This window comes from Myotis daubentonii, chromosome 4 (assembly GCF_963259705.1).
Source record: "Myotis daubentonii chromosome 4, mMyoDau2.1, whole genome shotgun sequence".
Lineage (NCBI taxonomy): Eukaryota > Metazoa > Chordata > Mammalia > Chiroptera > Vespertilionidae > Myotis > Myotis daubentonii.
In genome coordinates, this window is record NC_081843.1 from 87111517 (window position 1) to 87137292 (window position 25776).

At 49.8% G+C, this 25776-nt stretch overlaps 1 protein-coding gene across 2 annotated transcripts in view; it reads left to right on the top strand.

Annotated features, from left to right (window-relative positions):
• AHRR (aryl hydrocarbon receptor repressor) overlaps positions 1–25776 on the top strand; it is a 72286-nt gene that overhangs the window by 27232 nt on the left and 19278 nt on the right. For both annotated transcript variants that reach the window (XM_059694607.1, XM_059694606.1), the window contains exon 4: positions 6018–6124. In XM_059694607.1, coding sequence (XP_059550590.1) covers positions 6018–6124 — 107 coding nt within the window. The remainder of the gene's footprint in view (positions 1–6017; positions 6125–25776) is intronic.

Sequence of the window (25776 nt, forward strand, 5' to 3'; positions counted from 1 at the left end):
CCATCTGCTCTCCCTGCCAGGCCCTGGTCATTTACTCCCCTGGGTCTGGTTGCACTGCACTGGGTTGGACTCACAAACATGCCGGCACTTATAGAGAGAGCGAGTATCCTGAGAGGTGAGCTGGGGCTTTCAGGTCACCTGTCAACTCCTGGACTCGTGTACCTCTGGGCCCCTGGAGAGGCCTGACCACAGTCACCAGGAAGGGGCAGCACACTCCCATTGTCCTGGCCCAAGGCCCCCCCCCCACTCCCCCAGGTCCCAGTTTCTTAGCTGCACAAAGGAGACAGGCCACCTGCAGTGCACCTGGTGAGTGGCCCTTGTGCATGGGCTGTCAGGGACCCTGCCCTGCTTGATGTGTGGCCATGTGGTCACGATCTGGATACTTGGGTAACTACCCATCTTAGTCAACGCAGGCTGCCCCAGACAAGGTGGCTTGTAGACAACAGACACTGGTTTCTCACATCCTGGAGCTGGACATCCACGCCCAGCGTGCCCACACGGTCGGGTTCTGGTGAAAACCTATTCCAGTAGCAGATGCCGCCTTCTCTCTGTCCTCGCAGGCAGGAGAGGCAGGGAGCTCTGTGGTCTCTTCTTGTAGGGGCACTAATCACATTCATGGAGTGCCACCCTCATGGCTCAGTCATCTCCCAAAGCCCCACCTCCAAATACAACTTGGGGTTAGGTTTCAACACGTGAATTTTGGGGGGAACACACATTCAGTCAGTAACACCACCTTACTGTGGAGTGAGCTGCAATCAGGGGGAGAAGCAGAACAGGAAGGTGTTACTGGGGCCCCTGCTGCCCAGGCTATAAAAGGCACATTAGGTGTGTGGCCTTGTTGGACCCTGTCTTACAGGGCGTCCTGGGAAGCTGCTCTAAGCTGTACACATCCCTGTGCTGAGCACAACTCCGAGGGGGCCCGGCTGGAAGTTAGCTTCCAATGAGATGGACCGAAGTGGGGCCATGGCCATGCCAGCTGCCTGCAGAGGGACACTAGGAGGTGTGGAGGTGGGCTCTGGCCTCTGAGGGGTTGGGGCAGGAGGCTGAGCCCCAGGGGCCAGCAAGCTGCTGGACCAGGGCTGGAGGAAGAAATAGCCTGATGACACCTGCTGTGGGTGCCACCCCAAGCGTAGAGGTCAGGTCACAGAGCAGCAGCCTTGGGGCTCTGACTTGATGTTGAAATAGTGCCAGGTTTTACTGGGCATGTGTTCCATTCAAAGCAGGGACTGGGGTGTGGACATGGACCAGTCCTCGCTAGGAACTGCAGCTGGTGAGAATCGGGTTTTCAGCTCAGCCTCCTGTGGGAGCTCTGGGCGACAGGAGTCCTGTACTCCAACCCATAGACAACTCCTTGCATTCCACATTCAGTGCATCCCACATCCTGGGCTCCTCTGTCCGGGACCCACCTGTCATGGACTCACTTATGCTGCACCCAACTGTCTGTCCACTAAGAAGCTGGCTTCACCTGAGCTGGGAGCAAAGAGGCTTCCACCTTCCAGGCATCACAGCACTGTCCAGAGGCAGAGAGCGGGGAGTCTCCTGACTTCCACCAGGAGCACTTGGCACCTCTCACTGGCCAGACTCAGGCACTGGTGGGGGGTCTGGGCCCCCGTGGCACATGGTTCAGCTCAGGTCACACCTTGTCCTGAGTCTCCTTTGTGCAAAGGAAAGGAAGGTCTCTGAGCAAGCAGGGTGGGGCGTACGGGGTGGGGGCCAGCAGGCAGGGTGCAGTCAGCCCCAGTCTGAGCCTCAAAGGGAAGCCCCTGCCCCACCCTGTGAGGGTACATACAGAGATGTCCACTATCTCCAGGATAATTCTTCAAATTCTCTCTGTTCCGAAGGAAACTTTTCAGGGATGCAATAAATCAATGAAATGAGAGAAAGGCTGGTTCCAGGTAATTCTGCAGCCAGTTGGGGGACAGTATGGACAGGGCACTGAGAATCTCAAGTGTGGCTGCAGTTCTGGGGCCATGGAGACTTAGTGGGGAAGGATACAGTGGGGCCAGACTCTGCGGGGTTCAGGCAGCTGCGTGAGCCTGCGCCCCCTTCAATTCTGGGAGTGGACAGCCCTGGCCCCTGCCACCTGGCCCTGACCTGCCTGACACACAGGAAGCCCAATGCTCCAGGCTCTGCCCAGGCTGAGATCGGCTTCTGTGGCGCCCCCCTCACTGCCCTTCAGAGGCCAGGCACTGGGCACTTCGATGGTTGCCCCACAGGGAGGTCCTTGCACCCTGGATCTTGGGGTCCTGCTCATCCCGGGAACATCGCCTCCTCACCACCTGCTCCACAAGCTGGGCCATAGGAAGCGGGGTGCACAGTGACTCTCCACACTTTCACCAGCTCCGGGAAGAGACACCCCAACCTGCTCCCTGCCAGCCCTCCTCCCCGACCCATTACCTCGGGCAGTCCGGCACAGATGGAACCTGGATGTGGGTTTGCCCTCCTCATACAGGAGTGGGAGGATGGGCACGGAGGGTGAGACCCTCCGGGGTGTGCCTAGCAGTGGGGCTGGGGTCTGTCGGCCGGCATCCCTGCCCACAGCCCCACCTTTGCTCAGCTCCCCTCCCAGGTCAGACCCTCAGGTCTGAGCCCAGGGAGAGGGCTGACTCAGGAGAGAAGCCCCGAGATGGAGTAGACCCAGGGTGACCAGGCAGTGCTGAGGCCAGGAGCTGCTGGGAGGGGGCCTGGGGGGGCCTGCAGGGGGTGGGGGTGAGGGCTGCTCCCCACAACCCATTTGCTGTCACCCTCTTCACCCCCTGGTAACGGGAATGACCTGACTCAGAGCCCTTGGGCCCCCTGTGACCCTCCACCCCGCCCCCATTGGCATTAGCCAGCATCCTGGGCACCCCTGAACTGGGGGACCCAGGAAGTGAGGGGCTGGCCCTGTCAGACCAGGGATTGGGGAAAGCTGCCCCCTGCGCATTAGAATCGCATTCGGTTTCTTTCTGTCTTGCCTCAGGCCTGGGGGTGGGGGTGGCGGCTCTGCTCGCACGCGAGGCCCTGGCCAGGGTCCAGGCTGCTGTCACTGCTCGGAGGCCCCATCGCGTGACAGGACCCGAGGAGGCCGCTGGGTGTGGCCCAGAATGTGGCTGCGGAGGAGGGAAGTGGGGGTGCCCGCGGCGCAGGGAGGGGGGCCCGCGGTGCGGGGGCGGGGAGGGGGCTGTGTCCAGGTGCAGAGATGTGCGGAGAAGGGGAGTGGGGCGGGGGGCGATGCTGAGGGGGTGGTGTCCTGGTGGGGGCGGTGCGGGGGAAGAGATGTGGGGGAATACAATGCGATGCGTGGGGGAGGAGGAGCGGTGTCCAAGTGTAGAGAGATGCGGGGTCGGGGAGAAATTAGCAGTTGGGGCGCCCCCCCCACTTTTGACCCCCCGAGTGGGCTGCAGCCCCTGTGCACCTGGGAGTGAGCTGTGCACACTGCAGAGAGGGGCAGGGTCCCTGCGGGGTGGAGGGGTCAGCGGCGGCATCCGCGGTGACGTCACCGCCTGGGGTCCACCCCCAGCCTCGCAGCTGTCGGAGTCAGCATCCCCCTCCCCCAGGGCGTCTGCTGGCGAGAGAGTAGGAGGGAAGGGACACTCCAGCCCCAACCTCCCTTCTCTCAATTCAAGGGAGGTGCTGGGGAGGGATGGGGGCAAGGAGCTGACTCGAGCTAGGGAGAGGGTGGTGGCGAGCTGGCAAAGGAGTTTGCAGAACGAGAGGTCTTCGTGGTCTGGGTCTGTAGCCTGTGACCTGGGTGCACTGAGGTGGGGTCCTGCCAACCCCCAGCATCACTCCTGGCCTTTACTGAGCCCCAAATCCTCCCAGGCACTGTGGGCTCCTTCCCCAGCCCAGGCCCCGCCCCAAGCCCTAACTGGTAGGACTATCTGGGTGGGCTGGGAAGCCAGGCCTGACGGTAGGGGCTGCCTGGAGGGGTGGGGGTGGGGAGAGATGGGGGAGGGTAGACCTCCTTGTCTTATTCCCACACCAACTTCTCCTTGATCTTTCTTGCGTCTGTGTCTATAGAACACACTGACTGAGCCTTCTGAGACCCGGAGGTCCCTTCAGGGGAAGGGCTGCTCCTGGGTCTCCCTTGGGGAGCAGAGAGCCTTCCGACTTCTGAACCTGCATTGAGAAGCAGGGTGCACACCAGAGGGGATTAAAAACAATCTCCTGCCCTAATCGGTTTGGCTCAGTGGATAGAGCCTCGGCCTGCGGACTCAAGGGTCCCAGGTTCGATTCCGGTCAAGGGCATGTACCTTGGTTGCGGGCACATCCCCAGTAGGGAGTATGCAGGAGGCAGCTGATCGATGCTTCTCTTTCATCGATGTTTCTAACTCTCTATCCCTCTCCCTTCCTCTCTGTAAAAAATCAATAAAATATATTATTAAAAAAACCCCAACAATCTCCTTTAACGTCCCAGAGCTCAGTATGTCTGCCGTGTGGGGACTTGGTTGCTGAGAGGGTGGCTGGTAGCAGACAGCCTCGGCGTATTTGTCGGGACCCCCTGGACCACCTCCCCCCAGGGGTGACTCCGCATGTCTCCAGGAATACACCCGCCTTCTGGGAGGAAATGGGTTCCCGTCTTGTTATATTCAGTGCAGTGACATGGGTTAGTGTGCATTCGCTGTGGGAGCGGAGGCTGATGGCACAACAGCCTCCGAGAGGGAGGGATGGCACAAGGCGGCCAAGAGGTGCCCATCCTCCCAAGGGCCGCCTCCCTGTGTTGAGCTCTCTGCCCTGAGGACACTCTGGTCAGCACCAGAGGATTTAATGAAGGGGCCCAGCGTGGCCTCTGTGGGGTGGGGGGCTGCTGGCCCAGGGGTAACCTGGTGTGTGTCCACTCTGTGGGGAGGAGGGTCGGACACCGTGTCTCAAGCTGGAGCTCACATTCGGGCCCCGCCGCGCTGTGGGTCTGGGGGCCTGGACCCCCTCAGAGCAGATGCTGCCCACCTCTCTCTAACAGGGGTGAGGGGGTGTCTGTGGGGGAGCAGGCCCTGTGTCTGAGCGGGGCTCCGTGGGGAGGGGAGGGCAGAGCTTTGGCTTCCCTCACCATCGATGGATGAAGCTGCCTGAGTAAGAAAGCAGCACAGACCAGCGCATCCTGGAGCAAAAGTTCAGCACAGCCTGCTGGTTCTGAAAGAGAAAACACTGGAGATTTAAGTGCCCGCACTTAGGTTTTATCCCAAGGCCAGAGCAAGTGCTAGGGCTCCACCTCGGGGCCCCAGGCCCTCAGTTGCAGTGACATCACCTGTAGCTTCAGTTTGCAAATCCCAGAAATGAGGGGAAGCTGTGAGGCACTGCCCCACCCGCCCTCCACGGAGGTGAGGCCCTGAGTTCCAGACTGCATCCCTCTACTCGCCCGTCCTCTTAGCCCCGGGGTCCTCCCATAACTGCTAGGTGCCAATGCGGATGCTGAGCCTGCAGGGGAAGGCCCCTAACCAGCTCCTGGGAGCTGGGAGCTGGACATCTGTCTGTCTGTCTGTCTGTCTGTCTGAACTCTTCCCCCCAAAGTGGAGGTGGAGCCAGCCTGGGGAGGGGGTGGGAATGTGGGGATGGGAGAAGCATAAGGGTGCCGCCAGCGTCACAGGGCAGGGTGGCAACGTGAGGGCTGGCAGCTTCCCGGACTGGAGCCATCAGTGCGGTAATGGATGCCTGTGGGGTGTGGGCTGCTCCACACAAGATTCCTTGAAGCCAGCGAGGCTCCGAGTGGTTCGTAGGAGGTGGGTAGAGGGCAGTTTCTGGGGAGCAGAGTTAGGGGGGTCCTCAGGTTAGGCCCAGCCGAGATGTCCTTATCTCCCAAATGTGAGCTAGTTGTTCCCCCCTGGCTGCCCTGGCCGGATATCCTGGTGCCTCCTGCCCGTCCTCTTCCGGGGGAGGCCGAGCCGCCCCAGTGCGCCCGGGTGGCCTGGGTCAGTGTGGGACAGAAGAGGGTGGCCCTGAGGAACAGCGGGTGAAGAATGGAGAAATGCAACTTAACAAAGGCTTGCAACGAGGCCTGGGGCCCGGGGAGGGTGCTAACGTGCTCTGTTTCTGTCTGACAGCCGTGCAGGAGAAGTGCCCGCGCCAGCCAGTGGCCGGTGCCCCCTCGCCAGGAGAGAGTGGTCCTTGTGGAGGGCCGGCCGTGCTGGAGGGAAGGCTCCTGCTGGAGGTGAGCTCCCTTAACCCCTTGGTCATATGCAAGGTCACAGTGCAGGCCTCTCCCCAGGGCCCTGAGGCTGTGACCGTTTACAGTGAATAGAGTTAAGGCCCTGAGGCGTCTGTGGACAGAGCCCCAGGATCTCCTGGGAGCAGCACAAATCTGGGGCTCAGGCTCCAGGTGAGTGCTGGACAGAGACGACCAGCCATGGCCAGCATCAGATCTAAAAGCCATTTTCATTCTGCACTCTCTGGTTGTACTTATCCATGGGAGAACCTAATAAAATACTAAGCAGGATTTTTTTTCCCTTTCAAATTAAGGACAGGAAATTGTGTATTAAGCTTCCTGTGGTCTGGCAGGTGCGGCTGGCTGGTCCATTTATTGATATTACATGCTGATGGCGAGGGCCGGGTCGGCCCTTTCTTCTGAGATGGACACACCCCTCCGTGATTCTGGGGTGTTTCCCTGACCCTGCCAGGTGGGCCTTTCCATGCAGGATGGGGGAGCCATGCTCTGTCTCTTAGGAGCTGTAATGCTGAGGAGTTTTCTGGGTTGTGTCAGATCAGTGTTTCACAGAGTGAGGGTGTTGCTGCCTCGCTGGGGTGGAGGACTCTGAGCTCCCCAGGCCCTGGCTTGTCCTTTCTCAGCGGGGCTGGGAGGAGGCAGCCGTCCCTCCGTGGGAGGGTGTGGGGGTCACAGGGAGAGAAGCCCATGGCAGGTGGCCCCATAACCAGCAGCCAAGGTGCTCCTGAAGCCCCAGCTGCTTCCCCAGGAGGAGCTGGGCTCACGTGCCCCCCAGAGTGCCCACTTCAGACCCCAACGTCCAGAGCAGAACTGGTTCTTACACCCCAGCCCCGTGTGGTGGGCGGTTCCGGCCCCCAGGTGAAGCCTCCTCGACCCCTCTCCTCCCACATTCGGTTCCTCTGTTAGGTCAGTGATGGCGAACCTATGACACGCGTGTCAGCGGTGACACGCGAATTCATTTTTTTGGTTGATTTTTCTTTGTTAAATGGCATTTAAATATATAAAATAAATATCAAAAATATAAGTCTTTGTTTTACTATGGTTGCAAAGATCAAAAGATTTCTAAATGTGACACGGCACCAGAGTTAAGTTAGGGTTTTTCAGAATGCTGACACGCCGAGCTCAAAAGGTTCGCCATCACTGTGTTAGGTGATGGCTGAAGGGCAGAAATGGTGAACTGCTGGTGCCATTTAAGCCGGGTCCAGTACCCCTTCTCTACACGCTGGCACAGCTTCGCTCCAGGCGCTTCTTCTGCACCCCAACCTGCTCCGTGGCAACCAGAACAGGCAGAGCCTGAAAGGAGACCCGGGCCCTGCCCCCTGCCTGATGCCCAGGCTCCTGGGATGACCTCCGTGGTTCCTGCGGCTCCTCCCCAGGGGGGCCAGCCTTGCAAGGGAGGATAGATGGTCCCCTGGCTCGGCCCTCCCACAGAGCCAGGTGGCTGACCATGGCCAGCCTGGGGTGGCCTCACTGACCAGAGCAGCGCCAGGCCACCTGGGGGCTGCGTGTGTGAAGTGGGGATACCAGGTGAGGCCCCACCCTCAGGCTCACTCAGCCCCTCAACCCTCCTCCCCTGTCCCCAGCTCTTCAGCCCATCTTCCCTCAATGCTTTCCTGGGTCCCCCTGGCAGCTTCCCTGAGAAGTCTCATAAGTTCTTTGATGATCAGCTGTCTAACCGGCTTGACCCTCATGGTCCCCACAGGAACCACATGGCCCCCCAGGACCCCATGCCCCCCCTCCCCCCGCCAACATCTCTGCCCTGTTGAAGGGTTTGGGTGTGCTCTCATGAGGATCAATGAGCTTATAAATTATTTCCTTTTTTAAAAATAAAAATATGTGAGGAAGTGGCTGTGATGGCCGAGTGGTTAAGGCGTTGGACTCGAAAAATACGTGAGGAAGTACATTCTTGCCGTCTAGTTTGCCGGGTCTGTGGGTGTTTGGGGGACTCCTGTCCTAGAGGGAGTGTGGGTTTCATTTCAGGTCTGTCTGGAACAGAGCGTGGGTCCAGCCTCTGCATATGTGTGTGTGTGTGTGTGTGTGTGTGTGTGTGTGTATGTGTGGCGGGGGGGTTGGGGGGGGTGGGGTGGGGGGTGATGTCATGCTCTCGGTGGAGGAAATACTTCCATACTTCAGTATTTATCAGGTTTTCAGGAAGCAAATTCTTAAATATTATTTTTCCTTAAAAAACTTTTGTCAGTGCTATGGTAAAATTGGCGCTGGAATTGTGGCAGTTGGATTTTATTCTTGGCAAAGATAATTGGCATTACATTTTTATGATTCATGTTCAAAGTTAAGATAATAAAATCTTAATCATAAAATCTTTTAAAAACTTTTGTTCTGAGCTATAAATACAGGAGCTTATGCACAAAGTGCCCAGCCTCCCTGGTGGAGCTCAGGGGACAATTTCACATATGTTCACACATGTCCTCACCACAACCCTCATCCTGCTTCTCTGCTGGACGACCCCAGAGGCTGTCTTGTGCATCGCCACCTCCCTGTCCGCCCTCCCCCCCCGTGGTTCTTCTCTGGGGGCCCGGTCTTCCCTGGAGGCCTCAGGGCCTCTGACTGAGGCTGAAGCCCGGGAACTAAGGACCAGGCCCGACTCCTGAGTGCCCACAAGCTCCCTCAGGGTCTGGGAAGGAGGGAAGGCAGAGCTCATCCCCACTCTCTGCCACCGATTTTCTGAGTTCTGCCCAGCGTGTGTGGATGTTCTTGGAGCTACCCTCCTGGGTGGGACTTTTCCAAGGAAGACGTCCCAAGGCTGAGGGACGCACTGCCCATCTGCTCAGGGCACTGCAGGCTGTCCTGGCGCCCATCCTGCCCGCTGGCCACCAGCCAGGTCGGAATAGTGCTCTCCACGCCGCATTTGAGAGTATGAGATCTCTAAATGCTCTTGAAGCCTCATTCATTCTGCCGCCTCTTGTTTATGGTTCTCTGTGGCCCACAGGAAGTTTCTGGAAGCTTCCTTTGGTTGCCGTCAGGGAGGTTATGTGGTGAGTGTCCTCTTTCACCTGGTGATTCTCAAACTTTGGGTGAGAGACTCTTCATGACGTTTAAAAGTATTCCCAAACAGGGCAAAAGAAGCAGATTAAGCAACAATAACAAGAAAATCCCAGCTTTTATTTCTAATCTTCAATCTCTTGAAGACAGACCAGAAAAAAGGGAGAGGTTTATGGCAGGGCATTAATTCATAAAAAATTCATAAAAAATGTAGAGCTGGTGTAGACTTTAGAGTGTCTGTGGTCTGATGCCTGTTATTTCAAGATGAAGAAACCAGGGTTTGCAGCTGTTAGGGGCTGGTCCAGGGTCCCCGTTGAGGCTGGGGCTGGAGCTGGACTCGGACCTGTGTTTCTTTGTCTGAGTTTAGTGGCTCTTTGGCTCAGTAGCTCCAAGCCCTTTGCTCCCCTGGGAACCCAGGAGAGACAGACAGACAGACAGAGCTGCCACCCAGTGAGCACTTTGGCACAGGCGCTGAGTATGGCCTGGGGGTGGGAGCTTGGTGGGAAGAGGAAACCAGGAGCGGATGTGGTGGGATAGAGGGTCCTGCACACACACACACACACACACACACACACGTTAGGTGTGAATAGAGCAACGCTGTGAGCTTTGAGCAGGGGTCAGAGTGCCTCCGTTTTCATTTCTACTTGTAAGGTGGGCTGCAAGGCCATTGTGTTTAGTGCGGAAATGATCATGTTCGCAGGAACTGTGAACTTGGGCCTGGGGGGTGGAGTCAGATTGATGGTATGACTGCCTGACTCTGGCTGGAGTTCAAGTGCATTGTGGCTGCATGATACATTTTCTGAAATTTTTATTTTTCATTGAATTTATTGTGGTTACATTGGTTAATAAAATAGGTATCAAGTGTACATTCTTATATATTCTATTGTGTATTCACCATCCCAAGTCTAGTTTCCTTCCATCACTATTTATCCCCCCTTTCTACTTTTCTACCTCCCCCTTTCCTTCTAATCATCATACTGTCCTCTGTGTCTATGAGGTTGCTTTTTTAAAAAAAATTTAATCCCTTCTCCTGTTTCACCCAGACCCTCTCCCCTCCGACAGCTGTCAGTCTGTTCTCTGTATCTCTGAGTCTGTTTCTATTTTGTTTATTTTGTTCATTAGATTCCACTTATAAGTGAAATCATATGGTTGTGGTCTTTCTCTGACTGGCTTATTTCACTTAGCGTAATACTTTCTAGGTCCAGCCATGTTGCCGGGAAATGTAAGATTTCCTTCTTTTTCGTGGCTCAGTAGTATTCCATTGTGTAAATGTGCCACAGCTTTTTTATCCACTTATCTACTGATGGGCACTTACGTTGCTTCCAGACCTTGGCTGTTGTAAATAGCACTGCAATGAACAGAAGGGTGGTGCATATATTCTTCTGAATCAGCGTTTTGGGTTTCTTTGGATATATTTTCAGAAGTGGAATCACTGGGTTATAAGGCAGTTCCATTTTTAATTTTTTGAGAAGCTCCATACTGTTTTCCACAGTGGCTGTACCAATCTGCATTCCCACCAACAATGCATGAGGGTTCCCTTTTCTCCACACCCTCACCAACACTTCTCATTTGTGGATTTATTGATGATAGCCACACATTTGACAGGTGTGAGGTGATATCTCATTGTGGTTTTAATTTGCATTTATCTGACATTAAGCATCTTATCATATGTCTCTTGGCCATCTGTATGTCCTCTTTAGAGAAGTGTCTATTCAGGTCCTTTGCCCACTTTTTTTTAAATTGGATTATTTGCTTTTTTGGTGTTGAGTTGTTTAAGTTCTTTATACATTTTGGATATTATGTATTATTGGTGAATATATTCTCCCACACAGTCTTTAATCTTGCAATCTTTAGTATGATATTAGCTTACATTTGTTTTATTGTTTTGTTTTTTATAGCTATCTTATATCTGATTAAGAAATTTCCCTCTAATTCTTGTTTTCTGAGAGTTCTTATTATGAATGAATGTTAACTTTTGTCAAAGGCGTTTTCTGCATCTATCGAGATGAGCATGGTATTTCTTCCGTTAATATTGTGAATTCTGTTGTCTGATTTTCACATGTTGAGCCCACCTTGCATGCTCAAGATAAATCTTATTGCTGGATTACATTTGCTTATATTTTGTGGGAATACTTGTGTTTACGTTTATGAGAAATATTTTTTACTTTTCTTTCTTGTAACGTCTAGTTTTGCTATGGTAATGCAGGCTTCAAATTAGTTGAGAGTATTCCCTTCTCTTCTGTTTTCTGGAAGAGATTGTGTAGAATTGGTATTATTTCTTCCTGAAGTGTTTGATGAAATTCATCAGTGAAAACAACTGGAATGGAAGTTTTTTAAAAAATATATATATCTTTATTGATTTTAGAGAGGAAGGAGAGGGATAGAGAGTTACAAACATCGATGATGAGAGAGAAACATCGATCAGCTGCCTCCTGCACACTCCCTCCTGGGGATGTGCCCACAACTGAGGTACATGCCCTTGACCGGAATTGAACCTGAGACCCTTCAGTCCGCAGGCCAGCGCCTTATCCGCTGAGCCAAACCAGTTAGGGCTGGAATGGAAGTTTTCTTTGTTAGAAGATTTTTGTAAAGATGAATTCAACTTCTTTAATAGATATAGGACTGTTCAGGTTATCTGTTCTAGTGTGAATTTCAGTAGTTACGGTCTTTCAGCAAATTGGTCCATTTCACCTATTTTATTGAATCTGCAGATACAGAGTTAGTTGTCCATGGTTTTCCCATATTGTTCTTGTAATGCCTATAGTTTCTATAGTGGTGTCTCCTCTTTTATTTCATTGATAATATATATCTTCTTTAAATTTTTCTTAATCAGTTAGATTAGAGGTTTACCAGTTTTTATTTTTTTCAAAGATAAAAGTATTGGTTTCATTGATGGTTGCTATGGACTGAATAATTATATGCCCCCCCCCCAAAAAAAAGAGAATTCATATGCGGAGATCTAATCCCCAATATGATAGTGTTTAGATGTGGGGCCTTTGAAAGGTGATTAGGTAATGAGGATGGAGCTCTAATCAATGGGATTAGTACTCATATAAAAGAGGTCCCAGAGAGATCTCTTCCCCTTTTGCCATGTGATGTTACAGAAAAAAGGCAGTCATTGATGAATCAGGAAGTGGGCCCTCACTAGACACTGTCATTGGGCGAGGTATTCTGTAAACCTCAGTTACATCCAGTTGGTTGATAATGTTCTAATCTTGTATATCCTTGTTGATTTTCTATCTAGTCTCAACCTTAAAGACAAGAGTTAACCTTTTCCAGTATAATTGTGGATTTTTAAACTTTTCTCAGTTCTATCAGTTTTTGCTTTATGTAGTTTGAAGTTGTGTTGGAGGGTGCATACTCACTAAGGGTTATGTTGTCTTCATGAATTGACTGTTCTGTTGTTATCATTATGTAAAATGATTCTTTATTGTTGATAATTTTCCTTGTTTTAAAGTCTAGTTTGCCTGATACTAATATAACCACTCTGCCTTTCTTTTTACTAATGTTTGCTTGGCATATTTTACTCCACCATCTAACTTTTAATCCATTTATGTTATATTTAAAGTGCATTTCTTTTTCTTTTTTAAAAACATGCATCTTATTATTTATTTAGATGTTAAATTCTTGCACTGGATTTTTACAGATTGGTGAACACTGACAAGTTATTTCTCTCACAGAACTATAACCACACCTTCCCAGACAGTATAAATATATGGTTGAACTAACATTAATGCACATCACCATTTTATCAATTACATAATAAAACAAATTATCACATTTCCAAATATTAAGTTACACATGTGAAAGGCATATAAAATATTAAATGTCTGCTCAATTCATTAGCAGAAACCCACTTTTCTTTTTTGCAAGAGAGGGTGGGTCCTAGCCAGTTTTGCTCAGTGGATAGAGCATCAGTCTGTGAACTGAAGGGTCCCAGGTTCGATTCCGATCAAGGGCACATGCCCAGGTTGCAGGCTCACTCCCCAGCAGGGGGCGTGCAGGAGGCAGTCAATGATTCTCTCTAATCATTGATGTTTCTATCTCTTTCTCCCTCTCCCTGCCTCTCTGAAATCAATAAAAATATATTTTTTAAAAAAAGAGAGGGTGGGAAGAGGGAAAAAACACACACTTCAAACAAAAATAAGTTGATCAACAACTTCAGAAAGTCTGAAAAAAAAAAACCCCACAAGAATTTTTATGATTAAGAATTGTTTTTATGATTAAGACTTGTTTGTTTTAATATCAAAGCATCTCTATCTTTAAAAAATATTTACTAAATTAAAGAGCATATTCTGTGTTCTGCACAAAATAAACGCCAAATTTTACTAAAAATACTTACTAGCTCCTCCCATTCTTTTCTCAGGCCCTCCCTGTAAGTCGCACCCCACGTGCAAACCTTAAAATTAATGTGAGGCTTTCTGTCTGGACACATTAAAGACATGTGCTTCTGTGCAATATAGATTTTCAAAAGGGAGGTTTTCCCCTAACAGCACAAGATGAGATTTATAAAAAGACAAGACTTGGTATAAAAATTTTTTAGAAGTTGAGCAAACCTGTTGTATACTTGTATGAATGTGGGAGATGTGAACATAAGGGGAGAAGGCAAAGATAGGCCCTACTTTCTGTGTTTGAAATGACTGGAAGGAAAAACCACATAAGGTCCAGACTGTTCAGAGTTCCTGGGATTGTTAGCTCTGTATGAAACTAAAAATATACACGTATTGTGCTGGACATTTGGACACCTAATCTTTCTAAAGCTCTTATATTGATAAGGTTCTGGCACTGGAAATAGATTTAAACACGTACCTTAATACTTAAAGATTTCAAGAAAAGTTCATTGGTATAAATGATAAACACATTTTAAATGCTGAACAGTAAGAATCTTTTGCTAAGTGTCAAAATAAGTTGGTCGTCACCCAAACATAGAGGTTGATATTCTATCACGCTTGTGGCCTGGGAAAACTGCTTTTCTATACTCCTAAGGAAGTTTCGTTAGACTTATGCACCAAGCCGACCTGTTGGCTAACATGTATGACAAATGAGGTCCTGTCTTAAGTTCCACTTCCAAGGCAATGGCATCGGGCACCCGTTTTAGTGAATGCAACAGTTGTTTCTGTGGCCATTGGAGTCTGAAATGCAGCCACAGTTTAGGACGATACTTCTCCACTGAGTGATTCCATAGGTTGCTCAGCGTCACATCCTGTGGAAGGTCAGAGCAGGGATTGGCCCCCACCGCCCCTCTCTGTGGGACTCTGCAGGGCCCTGGACTGAGGATGCCCTGACCGAGGCGGCCCAGTGCGGGGCTGGTGGCAGGGCCAGGGGCCGTCCCTCTGTCAGCAGAGATGAGGATCTCGCGTGGAGTGACCCTCCCAGCCCTGCAGGATGCTCCCAGAGGTTCAGTGTCAAACCTTGAAGCCGAAGTGCCGGGGGAACTGGACGGGGCAGCTTCGGTCAAGCCTGCGATGCAGTCCCCAAGGCCTCCAGTTCCTGCTCAGACTGAACCAGGAAGGTGGCTGGGTGCCTGGCTGCCAGTTCTCAGGACTGAACCCATATTGTAGAGGATGTCCTCTGAGCATCTCACATAGCAGAGGAAACGGAACCCAGTTAGAAACCCATGGGCGACAGGCCTGAGTAATGACACCCAGAATGGAAGGCTGGATGGCGACCCATGGACAAGGGTCCTTCTGGGGACACCGCTGGGCAGGATGCTCCCCAGGAATCAAGGTCCATGCAGGCAGCTGGGTCTGGGTGCTGCAGTCCTGGCTCTTCAGGGAAACCAGCCATCACATAAAGTTTGGTGGCGATGCTGATGAGGGTCCTGGGGATGAGAGGTGGGGGTGAGGGGGTGAGTGGGCACTTGGGTATGAGCGGGACTTGTCAGCAGATCAGGCTGAAGGCGCACATTTTCAAGGGAAAAACTGTGAATTCAGGCAGTGTTCGTGATAGTTTCATAATTTCACAGAAAGTCCTTGAAAACCAAAGAGAAATAGCCATGGAGGTCACTGGGAGGTCAGTGGTGAGCAGAGCCTGGACCCTGGACCCTGGACGCTGGGCACATACCTAGGTTGCAGGTTTGATCCCTGGCTTGGTTGCATGCATGCAGGAGGCAATCAATAGATGTGTCTCTCTTGTGTTGATGTTTTTCTCTCTCTCTTCTACTTCTACTCCTTCCCTCTCTTCTACGCTTTCTAAAAATCAATGGAAAAAATATCCTCAGGTGAGGATTAATAAAAAAAAAGATGTCATTAAGCTCCTCAGAGAGAACTGAAGGTCGACAAAATGAAAACTGGTTTCTGTAAAAGGGAATATTCAGAAACTTTTAAAAAAGAGAGAGAGAGAGATCAACAATTAAAAGCATGAGAGCAAAACTTAGAAATATGTAGGAGGGTCAGAAATTAAAGTTGAGCCTGGCCAGTGTGGCTCAGTGGTTGAGCATCAACCTGTGAACCAGGAGGTCATGGTTCGATTCCCAGTCAGGGCACATGTCCGGGATGCAGGCTCAATCCCCAGTATGGGGCATGTGGGAGGCAGCCGATCAATGATTCTCTCTCATTATTGATGTTTCTATCTCCCTCTCTGAAATCAATAAAAACATATTTTTTAAAAAAGAAAGAAATTAAACTTGAAGGGGTCTTTCTAAGAGTAAAAGAAAAGTAGGGAAGAAGGGGAGGAGAAAGTCAGGCAGACTGCCAGACCCCACAAGACCTGAGTAATCTGTTCCAGAAAGATCAGAGGGAAGGAAACGGGCAAGGAAGCAACCAGAAGGCTTCCCAGAACCGAGGACCGAGTTCCCGGCCCAGAGGTCCCACTGGGTGACTAGCACAATGGCTGAAAGGACGAGGGTGTTCGCCTTTGTGAAATCCGACACCTGGGACAATGGGAAGCCCTCTGTGCTCCCGGAGAGAGGAGCAGGTTCAGGACGCGTCCATGGGCCGCTGGAGGCTGGACCGCCAGGAGGACTTGCCTACAAAGCGCAGGAGCGAGTGCTGTCTCACCTGGGACCTGCACACACCTGTTCCTTCCTCCGAAAGGAGGTGGCATCAGGACAGCTTCAGACATCCGGGGCTCAAAGGTTTCCCTCCTCCGCAGGGCCTCTCAGGAGGAGGGTCTCTCCACCAGAAGCCGGGTGACGAGGAGGGGAGGGGGGCAGGCTTCCAGGAGATGGTGGACAGGACACCTACAGAGGGAAGGCTTTACTCCACTCGGGAAGATTTGGGGGTGGGGGGGCAAGGTAGGGACCATGTAAATAAGGCGACACACAGGCATTTGTTAACTCCAGGCCCAAAGATTGTCGAGGGACAGTGAAGTGTTCAACATGCATCTGCCTGGCTGAGCCGAGAAGAGTCTGTGATAACACAAACACTGCACCTCAATCTAAGCAAAATTATGACACAGCTAAATTAGGACGGGGAGGGGAAGTGAGCGTGCGAGCGTGTATGGTGGGCAGGTACACGTGGCAGCTAGCCAACTGTGACGTCTGAACCCTGGGAAATGGAGAGCAAGCTGTTATGTAAGCCAGCAGCTCAGCGAGCTGAGGTCTACCCCCCCCCCCACCTCCCCCACCCCTCCAGCCCCTCCAGCCCCACCACCGCAGGGCAGGAGCTTCAAGCCACAGCTCCAAGGGGCGGAAGCTGTGGGGCAGGGTCAGGCACGTACTGCTAATTTCAACAGGCGTGGGGTGCCCCATGCCTCCTTTTTTTTTTTTTTTGTCCTAGGCATCTTAGACCTTACACATTTGACTTTAACCCTTTTGTTATGAGTTTGTCCACAGCTTTCTCCGGGTTCCTTGCAGCTTGATACATCTTTTGCATTCTTTTCTTTTCAGCTCTTCTTTTCTGTTTGAGTCTGCCTCTTGCAGACGAACATGAGGCACCCTTCCTCCAAATGTTCTCCCAGTGGTTATTTTAACCTATTTGTACTTCTTGTAATCACTCTAATTTGTGGGCTGATTTCTGTCATCATATTTCCTATTTCCCATTTACTATCCCTTCATTAGTTTCCTTTTCTCTCTCTAGCTCCTCATTTATAGATTGAACTTTCATATGCTTTTGTTCTTTCAGGGTTGCCTTTAGCATAAGCCCTCTTCATGTTGGTTTTATCTGATTTATTAGACTTATCAGTGTTGGCATTTCCCCAACAAGACTTGCCCCTGGCATATGCTTGGGTCTTCTGGTTCCCTGCCCTATCTCGCTCCCACCCCCCACACTTGCACATTGATTTGGTCTAGAAGTTGAGTCCTGGATGGCACAGGTTCTTGTCTTTGTTCCTAGCTTTTTAAAAGACTCCTCTTTAAAGTTTACTGGGATTTGGTCGCCATCCTTGTCATGTCTTGCAGCCCAGATGTGTTTCTCTTCGAGTGATTCCCCCAAAGTGTTTTCCTTGTGGCTCTGGGTGTGAAATCTTCCTTGGTCCCCCCGTGCTGAAATGTTATTACACCTTCACATCTGGATAATCATAGGGCTGAATATACAATTTTAGATTCAGAGTTTTTATCCTTCAGCATTGAAAAATATTGTCGCGTGGTTTGCAGTGTCCTTGTGGCTGCTGGTGTGGAGCAAACAGCCTGAGGGGTTCGATTCACGTTCATTCTTGCCATCTTTCCCAACTTTGGGATTCTTTCTTTGGCTTTGATGTTCTTACATTTCTTTCTTTTAAAAAAAGATTTTCTATTGATTTTTAGAGAGAGAGGAAGAGAGAGGGAGAGAGAAACATCGATATGATTGGCTGCTTCCTGCACGCCCGTCACTGGGGATCAAGCCCCCAACATGGGCATGGGCCCTGACCGGGAATTGAACCAGCAACCCTTTGTTGCACAGACGAGCCACACCAGCCAGGGCAGATATTTTTAAATGTCACTGTGTCCTTTGCCCATGTCACCTGTGTGGTGCTCTGCGCTCTGTCCCTTTGAGCTATTCCGTCGTTCATACAACCTTGTCCCTTCTGCGTCATTGTTTCATCGACTGGAGCTGCAGTTGTCCAGGTGCTGGCCCGTCTACACCATCCCCTCCTGACCGGCTTCTCTTATATTCTGTCTGGCACCCCCCTCCCCGGCTGCCTCAGGGGGTGGTAGACCCATCAGTCCAAACCCCTCAGCTGTTTTCCCTTTCACCATTTTCATTCCTAGTATTTCCGGTTGATTTGTTTGTACCATTTTTTGTTCTTGTTTCATTTTGCTGGAAGCTTTTCTTACCTCCTCAAATATCTGTATTTGAATCATGCTTGTCTCAGCTCTTTGGCGTCTTCTCTGTGCTGCCCACGTGCTGGGCATCTCCCGGGCTCCTGTGCGCTCTGTTCCTGCAGGTGTCTGACACCAGCTCCTCTGGTTAGCTGTGTGTGTTAGCTGAGGGTCAAGGTCGGAGAGGAGGGGAGGGAAGGTGCCGGGTGGCGGTTTGCCTCCCCTTTAGAAAGGGGCACAGTAGGAGGAGCCCCTGGCCTGGGGTTTGCAGCAGAAGAAGAGGAGAGATGGGTACCTGGAGGGCAGCTCAGCTTTGCACCTCCAGCCCTGCCCTGTGGCCCCACCAGGCAGAGGCTGTCCCCAGACAATGGAGAGGGGCAGCAGTGTAACATAGAACAGATTTCTCCCACCTGTTCTCTGCCTCCCCAAAGCCCCTGCAGGTTGCAACCTCCAGTCTCCTCCTCACCCAGCCCAGGCCGCCTTGGGCGACTGGGAGGAGTTGGGGGCCCACCTGCCCATCTCTGTGGCCCTCTCACCCTCAGACAATTGCATCCTTCAGGAACTGCTCTCAAGTGCTGTGGCTGCTTCATGGCAGGGAGTCAAGCCTGAGTGTACTGTTTGTGGGATCTATAAACAGCCAGTGATTCCGCTCCCCAAGCAGGAACGCCGTTCGCACGCACGCTGGCTGGCCGAGGAGAGGCCCAGCGAGTGATCTGGCTCCAGGAGGCCGAGCCAGCTGCCTGACACCCGCGGGTTGGTGCCCGCTTGCTCGCTGGCTCGCGTGACTAGCGGGCCTTGGCCTTGTGTTGTTGCTTGGTGACCTTGGCAACGGCTCTCAGGGGACTTCTCTGCTCCCCGCTGCCCTTTATTCCGGAGGAGCAACAAGGGGCTGTGAGAATTGTTCCTTTTCCCTCTTTTTTTCCTCTGCCATGACCTTGACAAATCCATCTCTGAAATGCTTGCTGCTTATTTTTTTTTGCCACAGGACTGGAAGAGATCAGGATATTCAAGGGATTGGCCAAAGGAAGTCCTGGCTTTCTCAGATGTCCCTTCTCTGCCAGAAGGGGCTGAGGGTGGCAACAGAGTCAGTGGCCAAGCCGGCCTGGAGGCATGGGCCCCTCAGACCCTATCTGTGAAGTGGCAGGTGCACGTTGCGTGACGTTCGGTAATTGAATGTAGATGTGATTATTTTCCCCTTTTAAAAAAGTGCAGCCCTAAGCTTGGGGCCAAATCCCTTTTTCCACTTGGAAAAGTGATCTCATTTTCCATGTACCATGTTTAAAAAAACACACACACACAGAACTCTTGTAGGATTAAAGAGAGAGAGAGAAAACAAACAAATGCTCGCGATGCGCATTTGAAGGATGGTCCCACATGTGTAAAAGTATTTGGCGCGAGGACTCTGGACCAGAAAGTCAGTCTGATATTGAATCCATATGACTCGGCAAACAGCATTTTATGGTCTTTCATCTTTTTTTTTAAAATTTCTGCTTTGTGAGTTAAAATTAAGGTTGTTTTGGTTGTGACTAATCTCATAAAATCTTTTTTAAGAAGGCATTTTATATGCTCAAGCCTTGAGCATTTCTTTGCTCTTTGAACTATTATTAGTAGGACATCAGTACGCTGCAACCTCAGCATTGGGAGAAGCTGTGGGGGAACCGGCGCCAAGCCCGGGTGCCCACTTCCTCTACCCGGGCTGCTCCCCAAGTTGATGGGCATGGAAGATGGGGCTGCCCAGAACCTGCAGGTGGCTACACCCCTTCAGCTTGCCCAGGAGATGGACTTGAGGTCCCTCGAGGTCACTGTTGTCCAGCATTCGTGTGTGATTGGACTCTGACCACTGCTCTTTTAGCATATGTTCCCTGGATTACATCAGGTTTTCACTTTTTAGTGATTTGCTGTGGTCGCCAATAGTTGTTCTGAGAGTCTATTAGAGTTGACACCTTATCTTCCAACACCTTCTCGGTGGAGCCCAGCATTGCCCCACCCTACCTCCGCCCAGATCCTGGGGATGGGGCTGCAGGGGACTGATGGAGTCGATGTTAGATGGGCAGCCTGCAGGGTCCCCCATCCTGGGATGTTGTTGCTGGCTCCTGATCAGGCATGAGCGTCTGTGGTGACAGCACTCCATCCACTGAGCACCTGTGAAAGCCAGGCATTGAGCTTTCCTGGTTTATCTGAGCGTGCCCCTGTCACCACCTGGGAAGTGGATGGTGCCAGCCCTGTTCTCCCTGCCCAGGCCTTGAACCCACATCCCCCATCACTGCCAGCCCCAGAGCCTTAGCTGTGCCCAGGTCCTGCCGAGCACGGGGTGGGAAGTTCCCATCAAGTCCAGGTGAGCGGGAGCGCCGGGGTTTCTGAGATGAAGCACGTTGAAGCCATCACAGGACGGCCATGAGATGCAGGCTGCGTGCCAGGGCACCATCTGTTCTTTTATGAAGATTTCCAGCTCTGCAGGGTGGCAGTGCGTTTAAACCTCCAGATGAACCTCTTATATCCCAGGCAGAGTGGCAGGGAAGAGCAAAGTGTTGTTGGAATGAATGTCATTCTTACCTCAGATACCTTGCTTCTTGAAAATGCACTCACTGTCCTACTGGTACCCCCATCGTCACAGCAGCATCATTCACAGTAGCCAGAAGTGGAAGCAGCCCACGTGTCCATCGATGGGTGAATGGAGAAGCACAAAGTGGTCCGTCCACACACTGGAATATTACTCAGCTCTAAACAAGGAAGGAAATTCTTATGTACGCTACATGAACCTTGAGAACATTATGCTGAGTGAGATAAGCTGGTCCGAAAAGGACACATCCTGTGTGAATGTGAGACCCTTAGAGTTGTCCAATTCATAGAGACAGAAGGTAGGAGGCCAGGTGCCAGGGCTGGGAAAAGGGAATGGGGAGTTAGTGTTTAATGGGCACAGAGTCTCAGTTTGAGAAGATGGAAAAGTTCTGGAGATCATGGTGGGTATGGCTGCACAACAATGTGAATATGCTTGATGCCAACAAACTGTACACTTAAAAATGGTTAAAGTGGTGAGTTTTATGGTATATATATTGTACCACAATTTAAGAAATTTAGTTTAAAAAACTGTCATAGCCCTACCCGGTTTGGCTCAGTGGATAGAGCGTCGGCCTGTGGACTAAAGGGTCCCAGGTTTGATTCCGGTCAAGGGCATGTACCTTGGTTGCGGGCACATCCCCAGTAGGAGGTGTGCAGGAGGCAGCTGACCGATGTTTCTGTCTAATCGATGTTTCTAACTTTCTATCCCTCTCTCTTCCTCTCTGTAAAAAAATAAATAAAATATAAAAAAAAACTGTCATAAAAAAATGCACGGCCTTGGCTGGGTTGGTGGTATGAGGGACACAGAAATCTGGCCGGAGTGGGTCCCAGCGTGGTCACAGGTGCTAACGGTAAAGGCGCTTAGGGACAACCTCCGGGCTGGGGCAAGTGGATGAGCCGGCCTTAGATTTTTAAGTAAAATGTCTCTGAAGTGGCCCAGGACACAGCTGTGGGGAACATCCACACTCAATGACTGCCAGGCAGGGGAGCTGAGCCTTGGAGCCCAGGACTGATCTGTTTAGGAGAACACCCACATGGTGCAGCTTTTGTACCCTCCACTCGGCCCGCTTCATGTCCCAGAGTCTGACCCAAATGCCAGGGTAAGAGCTGTGTCCTGTCTGCACTCATCAGACCAAGCAAATCGGGTCTTTTTGTTAAATGATATGAACAAGAAAATCTCAAATGTTTCACAGGTTTTTCGCTAAGAAATACTGTGTGTCTGAGAGCAGAGGCCCTGGGGAGACTGTGGCACATTCACAAACTCCAGAATAACCCCATAGGACGAGGCCCCGGCAGACACTGCACGTCCCACTCTACTCGGCGATGTTAGAAGTGGGACCAGGCACTTCTCTGTGGAGCCGCACAGAAATTGAAACGACAAATAGCACCGTCTGTTTAGTTCCCGGAGACACTGTGGCGGACGCCTGTATTGCACGGGTCAGCTTCCCACTCTTTAGAAGTACATCGGGGTCCAGGGATGGGTTGCTGATAATGGGCTTCGGGATGATTTGTGGTCATCATCTCTGGCTGGACCATGTAAAGCGGCCACCGCAGCTGCAGTGCCGCATGAGCTGGGATTTCTTGTTCAGAAAACTCAGCACAAGGGTCTAAATCACGCTGTGAAGTCACTGCCCTGGTGTTTGCCTCTCTGTGTCAGGAAAGTGATCTGAACCATTGAAATAAGGCAACAAGCCCAGCCAGAGTGGGGCTCAGTTGGTTGAGCATCGTCCCATTCACCGAAAGGTTGCCGGTTCGTTCCCGGTCATAGCACATACCTGGGTTGCAGGTTTCACCTTTCTCTGTCTCTCTGTCTCTCTTTTCCTCTGTCTCTTGTTCTCCTTTCTTCTCTCTAAGAATGTCCTTGGGTGAGTATTAGGAAAGAAGATAAAGGGAAGGGAAGGGAAGGGAAGGGAAGGGAAGGGAAGGGAAGGGAAGGGAAGGGAAGGGAAGGGAAGGGAAGGGAAGGGAAGGGAAGAAGGTAACAACTTGGATGGCACCTTTCCATTCAAGGATCATCCAGGAACTTAAGTTTGCATCTAACAGCCACCAGGTCCTGACTGCCTGGGGTCATCTCGCTTCCCAATAGTTTTTACACTGGTTTTAACACCTCACTGCTTCCCTCTCGAGTAGAACTGTATTTTCATGAGCACCGTGGCCTTTCCTTTCTGAATGATGCCTTCATGGTTGAAGTGTTGGAACGAGAGAGCAGTCAGGCTTCACTCTCTCCGTCCACGGAACCAGTTGTCCCAGATACGTCTGTGTAAAGGACTTCCTTCCCCCACTGGCCTGAGCCAGCGCCTCCACTGAACACTGCCTGTCTGTCCGTACACCATGCAGCTTTAGTTACAAAGGTCTTCGAGTCAGTCGGGAAGGCAGTCAGCATAAGTCCTACAGTTTGGTTCTTTACCAAGATTGCTTTGGCAAGTCTGGGCCCTTTGCGTTTCCATATAAATTTTAGAATTAGCCTGTCAATTTCTACAAAAAAGAAAAACTCACTGTGATAGAATTGGGATTGCTTTATATCGATAGATTAATTTAGAGGGACTTTCCATCAGGAACTTGCATATCTCAGTGTGCTTACATCTCCTCTCTGTACTGTCATTGCTTTCAGCATGTAGGTCTTGCACGTGTCTTATTAGATTTTTTTCCTAGGTTATTTATTTTTTTAATCTTTATTTCATCTGGGCTTGAAGTCGTCTTTGTGGGATAGTTTTGATTACAACTTCAATTTGTTTAATAGATATTGGGCTATTTAGATTTTCTAGTTCTTTTTATATGACTTTTCTTAGTGTTTTTCAAGAAATGTGTTCATTTCATTTAAATTGCTTACTTCATTGAATATCAGTCTTACTATTCTTTTAATATCTGTAGGATCTGTAATAATGTAGTCTTTAAAATTCCTGGTGTCAGTAATTTGTGTTTTCCTTGATCAAGCTTGCTAGGGGTTTACAATTTTATTAATCTTTTCGAAGGACCAAAGTTTTATTTTATCGATGACCTTTACTATTTGACTGCTTTAGAAAAATTTCCTTGATTTTTACTCTTATTTTTACTTTTCTTTCCTTCTACTTACCATGGATTTCTTTGGCTTTGTTCCCTAGTTTCTTGAGGGAAGGTTCTATACTTCTCCTTTTGAAACAGTCATTTTAGGCTCACTGGGACTTCATGTTGCCTTTCTGCTTATAAATAACTTGAAGTTTACCAGTCTCCTGTGTCCTCATCAAGTCGAGGGCAAGGGTTGTTCAGCTTTGCTTGTTCCTGTTGCTCTCCATCATGTTTTAGATGTGTGGGGATTGGATCTCTGTGTCTGCCATTATCCTAGGCTGCCTAGGAATATCCAGTATCAGTAATTTAAATGCTCTTAGAAGTTTATAAACCCTAATGGGAAAATTAGCACATGACCTACATGGACAGTTTACCGAAGAAGAAATACAAGTTACCGATGACTGTATAAATGTTTTCAATCTCATTGATAATTAAAGAAATGAAAATCCTAGTAATGATAAAATAATTTATCACTCATCAAATTGGCAAAGGTTTAAAAAAGAAAATTAAAAAAGGGAAAATACCCAGATTGTCAAGAATTAAGAGAAGTATTATGATATACTGTGGATGGCCACACACTTAATGAATGTTAATTTAAGTCTCTAAATGTCTGTGTTTTAAAGATGCAAGTTGAAATATTTATGAACTCCACTGACTGGGTGTCTCAACCTCCCTCACCTCCAGCTTCTGTGCTGGCAGAATGGAGTAACAACGGTTCCTGCCTCATGGAGGCGACATGAAATTAAATGAGACATTCCACATAGGACGCCTGACACCCATGGGTACCCACACAGTGTGTGTTGTCCTTACTTTATCATGGTGATGGTGATGATGAAGGAGAAGATGATAGATAGATGGTAGATAGATGATTGATAAATAACTGGATTATAGGTAGATGATAGAAAGATAGATGATATGTAGATAATAGATAAATAATAGATAATAGATGGTAGATAGATGATAAATAGAATGCTTACTGGTCATGCAGTTAGGTTCTATGTGCATCTTCACTAGTGACGTCTCTGGAAGCCACTGCAGGATGATCGAGAGGGCTTGCTTTGCAAATGGAGACTTTAAGTCAAGTACAAAAGCCACATCCCTACTTTTCTCCACACACACAAAGTCCACAATAATTATAGATATAACAGATTTAATCATCACAAAAGCATTGTGAATACCAAACACAAGCAAATTTAAAATCAAGATGAAATGGATGCATAGTTACAAAATATTTTAAGATGCTGAAACTTACATTTAAATAATTTAGGCCTGAATATGCTAACAGCCATTAAATAAGTGAGATAGTACTAAGATCTACCCATTTTTATTTACCATCTCCCCAGAATACACCCAAACTGGAGGATCTAAGAGGTGAGGTGAACCAAACTCTCACAGAACACATGAACCCCGTCTTACATAAATGGGTCCAGAAAAATGAAAGCAGGGGGAGGGGACCGACTCATGCCTGATGATTATGTGTACTTGACCCCCAAGTTAGAGAAGCGTGCAGTCTGGCTTTTCCTTAAATATGGAATACATTTATGAAAAACTCCCCAGTGAAGTGAGTCAATTCACAGCATTTAAAGTTACGATCAGATATGTTTACCCCATGTGTGCCAGAGATTCTTCATCGGGAAACCTGTTCCTGTAAGTCACCACATTAATAGACTAACAAAAACGTATGCGGTTATTTCAGTAGATACAGAAATAGCACTTGATGGAGTTCAACACTTTTTCATGATAAAACCCTTTAGGAAAACCAGAACACAGTAAAGAAGCTGAACGCGTGAGGAAGTCACACAGGTGAAATGAAAGGCTTGTGTTTAGTTTCAGGTACTGATGGGGTGTCATCTTGTCC